Genomic DNA, 14,809 nt, shown 5'->3' with positions numbered 1-14,809 from the left:
ATTAACTACCCGCCTGGCACTTAGTTAAGGAGTTTCATCCCCTCCCTGACTTCAGGGAAAAATTCCTACCTGGGGAAACAACCTTTCTAGGAGAGGCATCCCCTCCCTGACTTCAGGGAAAAATTCCTACCTGGAGAAACAACCTTTCTCGGAGAGGTGACCTTGGTTAAAACACAGCGCCAAGAAGGTGAGCAAACATATTAAGAACTGTATGCCAGCCGAAACCGGTTTGGCTCAGTGGATAGAGCGTCGGCCTGTGGACTGAAAGGTCCCAGGTTCGATTCCGGTCAAGGGCATGTGCCTGGGTTGCGGGCACATCCCCAGTGGGAGATGTGCAGGAGGCAGCTGATCGATGTTTCTCTCTCATCGATGTTTCTAACTCTCTATCTCTCTCCCTTCTTCTCTGTAAAAAATCAATAAAATATATTAAAAAAAAAAAAAAAAAAAAAAAAAAAAAAAAAAAAAAGAACTGTATGCCATATATGCCAGGTCCCTTGAAACAGCAAGGATGGACCGGCTCCCGGCACTTAGCCACCTTTTCCACTAGGGCAGTGGTTCTCAACCTTCTGGCCCTTTAAATACAGCTCCTCATGCTGTGACCCAAACATAGAATTATTTTCGTTGCTACTGCATAACTCTAATGTTGCTACTGTTATGAACCGTCATGTAAATATCTGATATGCAGGATGGCCTTAGGCGACCCCTGTGAAAGGGTCGTTCGACCACCAAAGGGGTCGCGACCCACAGGTTGAGAACCGCTGCACTAGCGTTTGGAAAGATGGGGTTCAGCTCAGAGGAAAGTAGTGCACTACCTGATTTCCTCCCGGATGGAAGGCCCTTTAATAACAATTTTATAATGAATAATTACAGAAGTTAATTTAATATTAAGTGATAACTATTTTAAAAACTATTTGGCAGATGCCTCGATATCTTTTATTAGATGGCCATTTAACCATTTTATACACTCAGTACTATACTCACAAACGTTTTAGTGTAATTATCACTTAACTCAATAATTTAATTTTGCTTGCCAAGTGTCTGATGCTAGTCAGGGTAGGTGGGCAGTTCTAAAAGGAAGACTGGCTTTCTAATTGTTGTTTAGTGTCGAATAAATGTACTGAGTTAGAGGTTAGCCTCTAATATCAATAAGTCCACAAAACAATTTGGTTATCACCCCCATGGTGGTGGTGGTGGGGGTGCCTGCTTGCCCTCAGGTATAGCAATGGGATTGTGGTGTATCATGTGGTCCTTAAAGGATAGCCAAGCGGAGTATCGCCATGTTGATATGTCTGTTGTGCAGAGAAGGTCCCTGCCCACCTCAGACATTGTAGCTGAGTCACAGAAGGAAGATGTCATGTTTCCATCCCTCCTCTGGTGCAGCAACTCTCGTTAATGCCCAAAGTATGATGGTGGTTGTATTTGTTACATCACTTATTGAGAGGATACATAATGACAAAAATGACCACACATTTAGTAGCAGGGAGGGGGGAGGGGAAGAAGTGAGGGAGGAGGGAATTGCAATACAGTAAATAGCACAGGAAGGAAATTTGATAGTTTGTCTCTGATATGCATGCATGTGTGATGCAGATATATGCAGTAACTCATCTATATCTCCAGCCAGTACGGGGGTCACAGATATAGTGGAATTAAAAGAAAAAAGCTGAGCAGGGGGATCTCAGGTGGCCACACCTGCTGTGTGACAGGCTGCAGAAGTCACTGCTGGCATCTCGAGGGGTGCTGTGGATGGTGGGGTCACAGTTGACTGCAGGTCCTGGAATAATCCTGATTTCGAATGTTCTATTCTGATTATTTTAGCGCTTGCCTATGCCCTGGTTTTTGGTTCAGAAATAAGCTACCATAAATGGAAGGGAGTGATCTTTTCTTGTGTGCGCTGTTCTTTACATTGCGCCTGGAGATGAATATTAATTTGGAGACCACAAGGAGGTGGGTGACAGCACGGGGTGGAGGGGGTCTGGTATTGGGGTTATTTGGAGGGATTCTCGTTTGGTGAAGAGAATTCTGGGCATGGCAGAGCTGACATAGAAGCAGTTGGAAGAAGAAATGGATTTCATTGAGATTTTCCCAAAGGACTGCACTTTGAACCAAGAATCCTACAGGAAAGCAGGTTTCATGCATTATGAGGAAGAACTTTTATTGAAGGTTCAATAGTTGAGTGAGTTGCTTAGGGAGGAGGTAAGTGCCGTGCGTGTAGCATCCGAGGGGCCCTGCGATCCCGCGTCCCTCCCTTTATTCACCGCCATTTCACCAGGAAACTTCCTGTGAGGAGGACAAAGCACCCAACCTTGACGGTTTTATAATGTTTTCCAGCAATTTGCTGCGAAATGTGGAGTGAAAGCTAAGAGTGAGCCATCGAAAGCATTGGAATGGAATTACGAAAGTTGGCTCGGCAGCAGACCAGAAGAATGCAGCGGAAATGACGACCGGGGGGTTGCATGGCTGGGTGGTTCCTCGGTCTCCCTCGCCAGGTGCTGCCCGGCAGCTTCAGGAGTGCCTCTGTCTTACTCAGACCGGTTGGTGCTGGTTTTCCCCCAGAACTGGTTTGCTTTTGGTTGGTTCAGACATAAAGTGGTTCCTGTGTGCCAGGCCCCATGGCGGACCCTGACTGTGGAAACGTCTGGGCAGTGCGCTGTGCGTAGCATCCCCTTCCCTGGTTTGCTTCCCTCCAGGCCTGTCTGGAAAGTAACGCCAGTTCTTTCCGAGTCTCGGGCTGGTTGGTGGATGATTGAGGAAGGGAGTGAGTTCCATCGTGTGCTTCCTGAGCAGCGGGTTCCACACTTTGCTAGCACAAGGGCGTGTGAGTGTGTGGGGGGCGGGGGGAGGGAATGGGGGCACAGCAGGAAGAACTGAGCTTCTGGTCACCCCAGCAAAGCTGGTGCAGACACTGCATTTAAAAGCTGGCTCCGGACGGCGGGCGGTCTCATTGGGCAAATCCCTCGCTTCCGTCCTTCCTCATCCCAGGTGTATCATGTGGCCCTTAAAGGATAGCCAAGCGGAGTATCGCCGTGTGGGTATGTCTGTTTGCAGAGAAGGTCCCTGCCCACCTCAGACATTGTAGCTGAGTCACAGAAGGAAGATGTCATGCTTCCATCCCTCCTCTGGTGCAGCGAGTCTCGTTAATGCCCAAAGTCTGATGGTGGTTGTATTTGTTACATCACTTATTGAGAGGATACATAATGACAGAAATGACCACACATTTAGTAGCAGTAGGAATTTTAAATTAACTTGTATTTGATCCGTCTCAGCAATATCTCCATTCATGTGAAGACGCTGAGTGGACGCATGTGGGCATGCGGTGTGTGGTGCACACGGGGGTGCCCGCCCGTCTGTAGCAAGTCCCGGCCCGGCCCCACGGGGGAGCCCCCTGCCTTCGTGGTCGCAGGTGCTAATGTGGGGGCAGACCAGATGCGTTTCCAATCCTGTTCTCAGGGTTGACCTCGTTTCTCAGACTTTACTTTTTCCTCCTGTCTCAGCTAAAGATGGAAAACATGTGCAGACAGTTGTAGTCAAAGAAAACTGGTTAAACATTTTTTTTTTTTTTACTTAGAGTTGAGCAATGCAGAAATGCGAGTCTCCCCCAGCGTGTAGGAGCTCTGCTCTGCTCTGAGGCTGACATTGCGGGCGGGTCTTGCTCCTGGGCAGGGGCCGGCCGGGAAGCCCTGCTTTCCCGAGGAAATACGATGTCTGGATGCCGGAGATGCGGGCACCGCACTCACGCGGCCCTGGGGACTCTCCCTTTACACATCCTTCCAGCAGACCCGGTTGCCTGGCTTTTAGGCCCACGGTGAGGGCAAGGGGGAGGTAAGGGATCCCAGCAGATGGCAGGCAGTTCCTCCAGGAATGACCGCCCGTAACCAAGGGAGGAAACCGGGCACAGAAAGGAGCCGGCCCACGGAGGCCTGTTCCGGCGGCCACCGCTTCGCAAGGCAAATAGCGCGGGCGGCAGGGAGCACGAGGCTCCGAGACGGGGGAGGGTACTTGTTTCGGGCGAGTTGCTAACTCAAACCGTGTCACTGCGCCCTGTCTCCCAGGCTCACGTTTGGGTTACCTAGAGCTTTGCCTGAGTGCCCACCTGTGGCTCCCGATGGGGGGCCCGGGCTCCTGGGCGCCCCCGGTTCCTCGAGCACATCCACACGGTGAGCGTGCTGGGGGAGAGCGGAGACCCCTCCCCCTGGAGCTCTTTCCAGTCTCGGGAAGGACGACAGGTGTGGCGGGAGCACATCACGCACACGCTGGTTAGGGCCGAACTGCAGGAGGGACGCGGGAGGTGAAGTTTCTCAAGGCTGGAGGCTGCGTGGACTGTGCTACGTCAGGGCCACTCACTCTGGAGAGCGCGTTCATTGGAAACCCTTGACTCAGCTACAGAGAGGAGGCCACATAACCTGTGCGGTTCCTCTTACTGTCCCGTCTTGTCGATTCGCCCTCCAGCCCCGCAGAAATGTGCTGCTTCTGAAACCATTGCAGGCAATTTCGGCAGAAGAGGAAGGGCTGGCATGATTTGAGACCCCACCCCCATCACCTACCAGCCACTCGACTCTGGGCTGAGTGTCTGGGTCCCCTCCCCTCCATGCACCACGGGAATGGTGGCGGGCACTTCCGAGGTTTGGCCCAAGCACTGAATGAATGCGGTGGTCAGTACTCAGCGTTGGGCTGTGGTCTCGGGGTATTTGTTATCAATGGGCCCACGGGTGCAGGAATAATAATAAAAAATCTGCCCGTTCATTCACTCACTCACTCATGCATCCAAAATGTTCCTCCTTGAGTGTAAGGAGCGGTGGGATGCCTTTTCCTGGCTTCTGCATTGCACTTGCAGGAGAAGTGGGGGGTGGGGGGTGGGGGGGGCAGCTGGCCCTCCAGCGTCTGATTGGCAGGCCAGGCCTCACACACTGGTCTTGACTCCTGTTGTCTTCCCTGGGTGCGTAACTGCCTCACCATGGCAGGCTTGCACCCCTGAGGGCCAGTGGGTCTTAGGGACCTTGTTGAAAAATGTCCAGAAGAAACTTGAAACAGTTTTGGTGGTGGTGGGGGGCGCAGGATTAATACAAATACGGTAGAAAAAACATGGGTGTGGACAATATCCAACCATGTATACAGCAATGGGGTTTAAAAAAAAGTCCGTGGAAATTGTATTAGTTTTCTAGGTCCCCCGTGACCGGGCACCGCAGTTTGAGTGGTTTAAACAGGAAGGTGTTGTCTCTCAGCTCAGGGGCTGGGGCCTGGGTCAGGGTGTCAGCAGGTTGGTTTCCCCCGGGGCTGAGGGAAGGCCCTGCTCAGGCCTTCCTTGGCTTAACGATAGCATCCTCCCCATGTCCTCGCATCCTCTTTCCTCTGCACATGCCTGTCACTCTGTCCAAACGTCTGCTCTTTATAAGGGCACCGGTCCCATTGGAGGAGGGCCTACCCGAATGACCTCATCTTCACCTCATTATCTGCAGTGACTCCGTTTACCAATAAGGTCCCATTTGCAGGCAGGAAGTTTGGACTTCAACATCTCTGGGGGGGACATAGTTCAACCCATAACAAGTTAAAGGTAATTCAGAGAAGAAAGTAGAATGGCGGACACATGTATGAACAGATCCTCAGCCACGCTGGTAACTTCTGGGTAACTACCCAGGAGGCATTCAGAAACCTTGCAGCAGGCGCAGGAGACGGGCACAGGGATATAAACATGGAGCTGTGCACAGTAAGGAGGACCCAGAGACTATCCAAATACCTCACTGGGGAGGGGGTGTAAGTAAATTGTGGGGTGCTCATAGGAAGGAATACTGTACAGCAGCAAAGTAAGATGGACAAACTAGATCTCTAGTCAGATCATGGGTAGGGCCCCAACACCAGGTGAGGCGGGGGAAGCATGGTTGTAAAGCAATGCATACAGTGTGATACCGTGGGTTTAAAATGTGCTACATGTTATTTATAGATATATTTACATATAGGAAGAATATCCCCAAATCCTGGACAGCAGGTGCACCTGGGGTGAGGGGAGGGAGAAGGGGCAGCGGCTGTCTCCATCCTGTTCTGCTTTGATCACGGCCGGTCTTTCCTTTAGGAGGAAAGAAAAGGTCTGAAGCAGACAGGATAGTGCGGTTTCACTTCTCAGCTCTGGGTGGTAGGTACATAGGTCTTTGTAGTTTTCTCAACTTCTCTCTTGAGAGGGGAAGGTGCAAAAGAAAGGCTTTGGAACCAGTCACATAAAGTAGAATCCTTTTACTTCAGATAAGTTACTCAACCTCTCAGAACCTCAGTTTACTCATCTATAAAGTGGGGGGTGAAGATACGTGTTTTGCATTCTTCTTTTGGACACTGCTTTCTGAGGGCAATGTTGCAATGGTACATGCTTTTCTCACCGGGACTGCAGGTCATGTCACGTGTTTGAGCAAATGAGGTGTTGCTTAGTTCCGTGTGGCTGATTTTTTTGAAATCTGAGTTAGCAGGAAGGGGGTGCTGCCTTTGCTGGGAGTTAATGGGGGACATCTGATGTGGGGGGATAGCTGTGGCAACAGTGTTTGCCAGTGGCAGTGTCCTTCACACTCAGGTTGGGTTCCCTTGAGCCTTTGATGGTGGCAGGGTGTGAGGTGTGACTGTTTTCTGGATTACTTGAGATTAAGCCATGATAGTTGTCTTACCCAACACTGTCTTTCTCTGCCCTTAAGGAAAGGCAGTCTCTTCCCCCTTTTCACTGCTGACCCTGGGTGGCTCCGTGTCTTTGGGACACATGGATGCAAGTGTTTCCCAACTGCCTTCTGCCCGTGACACGCAGCCTGCCATTTCCCAGCACCTCCACATGCAGTCGGCATCTGCTCAGGGCTGCCCCCTCCACATCCCGTCCGAATGGGTACTGAGCAGGGATGAGACTGGGCCAGGGTGCCTTGGAGACAAACCAAGAACCTTCTGGGTTGGCCAAGCAGCAGTGAAGTGTCCTGCTCACAAGGAGAAGGAAGGGGTGATGTGGGCATCCCATGAGTGTGAAGGTTGGACAAGCTGGGGGACATCGAGAAGTGGGCGGAGGAAAACAAAAGCTGGAGAAGGTAGTTAAGGGGGAGGAAACAGCTCACTACCACCGATGCCCAGTGCTTAGATGTTCCCTGAACACTGCTTTTTCAGAAAAAGAAGTCTTTTCTGCTGAGAATTTCCTCTGAAATGTCCTCAATTCCCTTTTCATTCACCACAGAGGCTGTTAACTGGGCCCAGCATAGTACCTGTACTTCAATAATTCACATATTCAAGGAATAGTTGTGAACACACCTGCTGTGTGCTCAGTTTTGTGCCCGGCACTGGGGAGGGACAGAGCCTGCAGACCTGGGCCTCCAGGGTGTCTGGTCCAGCTGGGGCGGCTGGACTGCCCCTGGGGACAGCTCCACGGAGCTGGCTGATGACCACAGTACGGCGACACAGCTCACTGCGGGTGTGCCTTGGGGGCTGGTGCCTTCACAGACACGTCCAGGTTCTCACTGTTAACTATCCCTGCAGTCTGGGGGGCCAGGAAGGCCTCCCGGAAGCTTGGGGGTGATACAGAGCTGTCGTACCTGAGGTGAGAACGGCTGAATGGCAGGTGACACCCTGCCTCCATCTGGATCTGAGGCTAAGTGTTCATTTTCTGCACCTTGGTCCTCTTTTCTGTAAACCTGGGCAGGGCACCCACCTGATGCACATCATGAACCTGAGGACTCTGTAAGTAGTGGCCATGGGGAGGCCTAGGGTAGGGTCCCTAGACCTCGCCGGCGATCAGGGCCGATTGGGCCCTTCCAGCTGCTGGCCGGGGCCTTCCTTCGTTCCACGCCGCCCCTTAGTGGTCAGCGCACGTCATAGCGAGCGATCGAACTCCTGGTCTCCCGGTCGAACTCCTAAGGGGACACTTTGCATATTAGCCTTTCATACAGAGAGACTTTAAAAATGGTTCCTATTTTAAATTGTGGTAAAGTATGACATGTTAGCCATTTTCAGCCACACTTCAGTGGCATTAAGTATATTCTCTGAGGGACTTCTTAAAAATTAAAGGTGCTTTAAGAACTTTGATGTTATCAGTGTTGGACTGAAGGTTGGTGACCCTCCTGAGGTTCCCAGCAGGAGATGCTGTGCCAGGAAAGCCGTGGGAGGAGGAAGGGGCCTGGGTTGGTTGGAGGGAGGACTGTCACGGCGGTGACCGCCCAGGGCCCCTGCTCCCAGACCTTTGTTCACCGCTGCCAGGCGTGGTCTGGGGTCGGGCAGGACCACTGTCATCTCATGGGTGTTCTGCGCATCCGGGGACTGGTGTGGGGCTGGACTGGCCCCTGCTTCGTCCTGAGACTGCCAGGTGCCTGCCGCACGGGACCCACAGGATCCCAGAATATTTCCTCGAAAGCACTAAGTAAAACCTCTCCTATGCATACCCTCCCCTGTCGGACAAATTCAGATTCACGTGGGTTTGGCTAACAGCTGTCCATAGTTAATCGATTCCACTAAGGCCCGAGCATGTTGACGCTGTAATACCTTCCCGTGGGTTTGCTTTAGACCCAGAGCTCCGGGGTGTAAGGGCGGGAATCTCACCCTCATGAGGGTCCAGTGGGTGCAGCAAACTTCAATGCGGTGGAGTCTTTCAGCTTCACATGTGGGCCCTGGTTGACCTTCCCCAGACACTGTAGACATGTCTGCTTTCTCAGCTCCGAGCGGTAGCCTGTGGCTGCATTCCCTGGAGCACTCTGTCACTGAGGGAAGTGCAATGGGGTTTTCTTTCTTCCCACCTTTTTACTTTGCCCCCCCCCCCCAGCTTCCCATTTTCTCTCCTAAAACTGTTGGCAGTGGAGATGGCCCCCCAGATGGGTGTGAGGCCCCAGGAAGGGGCCAGGGCGCCCTGGAGCCGCAGTGACACCGTGGTGTCGGGTATCCAGCCACCCATGAGCCTTCAGGCCCTGACGGGGCCGCAGCCGTGTTTTCCCGGAGGCCACTCCGTCCCCCGGGCAGGAAGCGTGTGGTTTGGGTCTGTTGGCCGTGGGAGCACATGATGCTCTGGGAAGCAGCAGAGCCGGGTATGATTCACTCGGGGGGATGGGAGGGGGGCCAGGAAAACAATGTCTGTCTTTAAGCTCCAGGAACTAGGAAAATGAGCTGGAAATGTGAGTAATGTATAATTTTACTAAAATTAACCAGCGAGTTCTTCAGACGTTTTCTTTCTGTGTTTCGCAGCGTCGTCTGCTCCGTGATGCCCCACTGCGTCATGCTTTTGGGTGACCGTGTTTCTGGTTTTCGTCCCCCAACGTCCCTTCTCCCGCCCCCCGCGCGGTGTGGGCGCTGAGCACAGGTGGCAGCTGCGGGTGTGGCACTGCCCCGTTGGCTGCGTCGCTGCCCTGTCGGCTGTGGCGCTGCCTTGTCGGCTGTGGCGCTGCCCCGTCAGCTGTGGCGCTGCCCCGTCGGCTGTGTGCCCTGCGACACCTCACTGCTGCCTTCGGGCACCCCGTTCCCGTGGACGTGGTTACTGACCCTGGGCCTCTTCATCCAGAGACTCTCGGCCTCCTGCCCGCCTCCCTGGCCCGCACCCCCTCACCTGCACCCCCAGGCGGCAGTGCTGTCTTGCTGCTGTAACTGTCCCAGAACAGGAGCTCAGTTACCGCTGGTTGCGTACACTGGAGCCTGAATCAGGATGACTCTGACTGAGAAGCCCATTAACCTGTCCCCCGTTGGCCTCGTTCATTGAATGGCCGTCAGGAACTACGCTTTTGGGGTCGGGGACGGGAGAGAAGATTGTGTCAGGGAAGCGATTTACATATCTTGTGAAACATACAATTTTATTTTATCCAAACTTAGAAGGAAACTTTTAAATTTTAGTTTCAACTACAGTTGACACTTAACACTCTTTTATACTAGTTTTGAGGTATACAGCCTAGTGCTTAGACAGTCATATCATTTAGGAAGTGTGTGCACGGTGAAGAAACCGTTGGTGGTATGCTGGGGGCTCTATTAAAGGTTTGCATGGGGCATTTTGGAATCCAGGGCATAGCACGAAGGCTGCAGACACATTTGGCTGTGTGCGCACATGCACATGTGTGTGTGTGTGTGTGTCAGGGGAGGGGGCATATATATACAGTCAGAGACATGGCAGGCAGACTGTTGTAACTACTGAGCATGAGCTTGTGGGCATGGAACCCAGACGAGGATGGAAACGTGGTCAGGACCAGAGTGGGACAGGCCTAGGAGGCCACTGACGTGCAACTTAGGGCTTGATATGTTCGGTCGGATCTGCTTATAAAAAGGGAGCACTGAAATGAATACAAATAAAACAGGAAATCTGAGTAAGATTTGGCGGATTGTCTCAGTGTCAGGAGCGTGGTTGTGTCATACTGTAGTTTTACCAGATGTCACCATTGGGAAACCTGGATAAAGGATGCATGTGACTCTGAAGTTTAAAACAGCATGCCTGGCCCGGCCGGTGTGGCTCAATGGTTGAGCATTGACCCAGGAACCAAGAGATCAAGGTTTGATTCCTGGTCAGGGCACTTGCCCAGGTTGTGGGCTCATGCAAAAGATAGCTGATCAATGTTTCTCTCTCTCATCGATGTTTCTATCTCTTCTATCCTTCTCCCTTCCTATCTCTCTAAAAAAATAAAACAAAAAACAAAACAGCATGCCTGCCTCTCTCCCCCCTTCCTCCCGTGTGTATAAAACACTAAATCATTTGATCACATTCGGCCAGTTGAGGCGGCAGTGGGCTGTGCTGCTTCCTCCTTTGGGTTCTTGGTGTGCGAGCCCAGGCTTCCGTGCTGTAAAGTACGTTGTCCGTGCCTGACCACACGGTGTGGCTCAGTTGGTTGGAGCGTAGTCCCATGCACTGGAAGGTCCCGGGTTTGATTCCCAGTCGGGACACATCCTGGGTACAGTAGGCAACCAGATCACTATGTCCCCCCACCCCCCTCTCTTCCCCTCTCCTCTGCTGAGGCAAGAGGATGACTACTTTCAAGCGCTGAGAACAGTTTGCATTTCTTAAAGAAAAGTCACTGAAGTCATTATCGACCACATTCTTGGTTAAAAGACGCGCTCATTTACCATGAAGAAAAGATTGCTCTGCCAGCAGGAGAACATGGTGGGTTGAAGGGGCTGAGACTCCCCTGGAACAAACAGGAGAAGGAGGGACCAGGGCCGAGACGGGAACAGCGTTTGTGGTCTCTGTCGGCCTTGCCTTACCATTCATTACCTGGCTGTGTCATTTTCTAACAGCTGCAACATATGATGTTGCCTTAGACTAGATCCATCAGATTGTGGGGGAGGGGGTGTTTACCATCCTGTCCCCGTTGCACACAGCACCTGCCACGCGCTCAGCATGTCGCTGAGGCCTCTGAGCACCAGTCGGTGGCCTTTCCGAATGTGATGCGCGTGCTGGTGAGTTCCGGTTTTAGCTGCGTGCAGGTCTCCACGCTCAGACAAGCCTGTAGGTGCGCACACCATGAGCCAGAGCAGACGCCACTGCCTCTCGGCCAGCACCCTTGGCCCAGCGACGTGGCTGCTCTGAGTCTTGGTTCTGCCATCTGGGAAGGGGGTAGTAACGGCGTCTTCCCCTCAGTGCTGTTCAGGTCAAGTGAGCTCATAGCGCCTGTGGGGCAGGACCGGGCACACAGAGGCATTTTGGTTCCTCTGAGTTACCATTATGGTCTTCATCCTTATAAATGGCTCCAAGCACCCAGGATAGTTCGTTAGACTCTGGGAAAGTGGAGTGTTTGTGGAAAGGCTCGGGTAGGCACATGGCCTGCGTGGACAGGCTGCTGAGCAGACTCCGGGCACCGAGGGGCATTGCGGTCACCCCGACCCAGGTTAGCGTCCTGGTCGGTGAGCTGTTCGACCTGAGCCTCAGAAAATGGGGGTGTTGATACGATACTTGCCCACGGCAAGGTGAAGAGGTAATGAAATCATCTGTGTGAACTGCTTGGCACGTGGCCGTTCACAAGATGCAGGCATCCCCATCTGAGTGATTCCTCTTCCTCAGGAACAAGACCGCCAACGGAGACTGCCGGAAAGACCCCCGGGAGCGGAGCCGCAGCCCCATCGAGCGGGCCGTGGCCCCCGCCGTGAGCCTGCACGGCAACCACCTGTACACGTCCCTCCCCAGCCTCAGCATGGAGCAGCCCCTCGCACTGACCAAGAACAGCATGGACGCCAGCAGGCCGGCGGGCATCTCGCCCACGCTGACCCCGGTGGAGCGGCAGCAGGTATGTCAGTGCAGCAGGGTTTGGGCTGGTGGCCAGCAGTGGGTTCAGGGCTTGGGGCCTGAGGGCTGGGTGGAGAGCACCAAGCAGAGGCTGTGGGGAAAGTGGGGAGAGATGGTGGGTAAGTCCACCCTCCGCCTTGGCTCTGCCCTGGGGCCAAGGGAGCCGCAGCAGCGACAGCCGGAGGGATCCTTTTACCAAACACCACCTCACATTTTAGTGCCTACCTGCACCTGCTGGGCCTCACCTCTTAGGACTAACTGCCGTGGACAAGGTGTTGAATGTCTTTGGGGTTTAGTTTCTTTGCGCAGACCAGGCTGGTCTAGATTAGGTGTTTTCAGCTGTCTTCCTGGTGGCTCTGTCTCTGTTAGGATCAGTGTGATGGCCCTAACGGCAACCATACGCTTGCCCGTCATAAGCGCTTTGGGCTGGAACCCTAGGACGTCAGTGGTCACAATGGTATTTGCTTGTGCTGGTCAGAAACCGGTGATTGGCAGATAGGGATGCTTTTCATTCAGGAAAAATTATAGCTTAATACAGTTTGCCTGGTGGGAAAAAAATCTTAAAAATGGGGTCCCTGAGGACATACATCATAAAAGGAGGCAGTAGCATTGGGATTTGGGATCACTGCATGAGCCCATGGCCCTTCTCTCTGAACCTCTGGGGTCTGTGACATAGCAAGTCCCCTTCAGTCAGTGCTTGCTGAGACTGACTGACGTGAGCAGAGGCTGTGCTGTGTGCGGGAGGCGGCCAGGCCCCAGCTTCCCACTTGCCGACGGGTCCCTCCAGCACACGGCCGAGGCCCTCCTCTCCCTGCCCCAGGCCCGGCTTCTGACAGCGGCTCCACCTGGCCAGCTGTGCCCAGCCCAGCCGGCACTGCCTGGTACGCGTCTGGTTTCGTCAGTGACGACTGCTTGCGGGCAGGCCCAGGAGAGGTGGTCCTGGGGCCTGCACTTCCCACCCCGGAGCCCGACATCGTAGTCCCATGTGTTTCATTCATTCATTCAACGAAACTGGTGGATACCTACTAGGCGGCAGGGCGTGTGCTGGAAGCTCGTGAAGCAAACCGTGGCATTCAGTTTTAGTCCGGAGGAGCGAGGTAACCAAGTAACTGAACTGTGGTGTTTTAACGATTAATGTGCCAATAAACACCCACTTGTTCTTATAAGAACAGGGGGCCAGGTTACCACTGCCCTTCATTGATTGAACAGTACTAGGGGCTGACCCGCCTCAGGCACTCCACGTAGCTCCCAAGATACAGAGATGTGTACAGGGCATGTCCCAGTGAAAAGAGCTCACGGTCCAGGATGGGAAATGTGTGAGCAGAGGCCGGCTTTCTAGGGCGACGGCCACAGTGGAGGTGGTTTGGCGTAGAAGGAATTATTTCTAGGCTCCAGGGAAGGCAGCCCTCTGGCCACGGCCACTGCTGCGGGGGTTCCTTAGGGAGGGGTGTGGGTTCACGGGAAAGCCCGTCTCTGAGGAGGCGGCCGGGGGAGGAAGCTCCAGTGCCTCCTGGAGAGCAGGGCCGGCCCTTGGTAGCCCTGCCTGCCCTCGGCTTCTGTGGAGGCTTCCGAGGGTCGTCTGGTTGGTTCCCAGCCACAGTTGCTGTGTGGAAAGTGCACTTCTGGATGGAGTGATGGCTGCTGTGCTCACCATGGTCTCCCCAGCCCTCTCCTAAAGTGTGCCTGCTGCCCACTCCAGCAGAGGCCCCCCCCCCCGTCAGCTGTCTGTGGGGCTGGGAGCAGGTTTTCTAGGAGTGAGAACCTTGAGTTCCCATCATGTTTCTATGGGATTCCTGGCCAGCGGCCACTGAACAAGCCAACAGCTTTCCTGGGATGGGCACAGTGGCTCTGGCTTCCCCAACATGGTGGCCACTGACCTAAGCTTCGCTGTAGGGTTCGGGTTAGTGGTAAAATGGTTATCAGTCTGCCTTCCACCTTGACTGCTGGTCAGCACGTTTTGTTCACATAGCAGCCGTTCCTCGAGCTCTTCCTGGACGGTCCGCCACAGCCTGAGCTTCTGCTCGGGCACTTACCGAGTCCTGTGCCAGGTGCTGAGCTGAGGACAGAGACGAGGGGCACTGTGCCTGTTCCCAGCAGCTCAGAGGCATCCACCCATGTCCAGGAGCTCCGTTTCATTTGTGAGCAGTCGGGATGGATGGCTGCTGTGGGGAGGCGTGCGTGTCCCCTGCAGCTCTGAGCAAGGGAAAGGCAGGTGAGGCGGGCCTCCTGGAGCAGTGGGCGCGGGTGGCAGGCAGGACGGGCTGTGTGGGAAGCCTTCCTCCCTCCGTTGGAAAGTGTGACTCAGAACTCTGGGAACTGGGGCTGGAAAATTCCCAGAGAGGCTTGTCTGGGGAGGCTGTAGAAAGTGTCACCCCACTTTATGGTTTGGTAAAGGCAGCTCTGAGGATATGGAGTGTTCTAAAGAAAGGTACACAAGTTACCGAGAGGGTGGCCTTGAGGGCAACAGCAAACAAGGAGAGAGGACAAGGTTAACTATCAAAACCTAAGGCACAGTGTGCATCTGACTGTTCTCAAATGGCCGCTCTTTCCCTAGGGCAGCCAGAGCGGAGGGGAGTGTGGGGGCACAAGGGCTGAGTGGAGCTGAGTGACCCCCGCTAGGAG

The 14,809-nt window shown here is 53.7% G+C and overlaps 1 protein-coding gene across 9 annotated transcripts in view; it reads left to right on the top strand.

Annotated features, from left to right (window-relative positions):
- VGLL4 (vestigial like family member 4) overlaps window positions 1-14,809 on the top strand; it is a 146,375-nt gene that overhangs the window by 125,812 nt on the left and 5,754 nt on the right. For all 9 annotated transcript variants that reach the window (XM_059663594.1, XM_059663597.1, XM_059663600.1 and 6 more), the window contains one exon: window positions 11,966-12,188. In XM_059663594.1, coding sequence (XP_059519577.1) covers window positions 11,966-12,188 — 223 coding nt within the window. The remainder of the gene's footprint in view (window positions 1-11,965; window positions 12,189-14,809) is intronic.

The sequence above is a fragment of the Myotis daubentonii genome, chromosome 14 (genome assembly GCF_963259705.1).
Source record: "Myotis daubentonii chromosome 14, mMyoDau2.1, whole genome shotgun sequence".
Classification (NCBI taxonomy): Eukaryota; Metazoa; Chordata; class Mammalia; order Chiroptera; family Vespertilionidae; genus Myotis; species Myotis daubentonii.
This window is presented reverse-complemented; position numbering and strand designations above follow the sequence as displayed.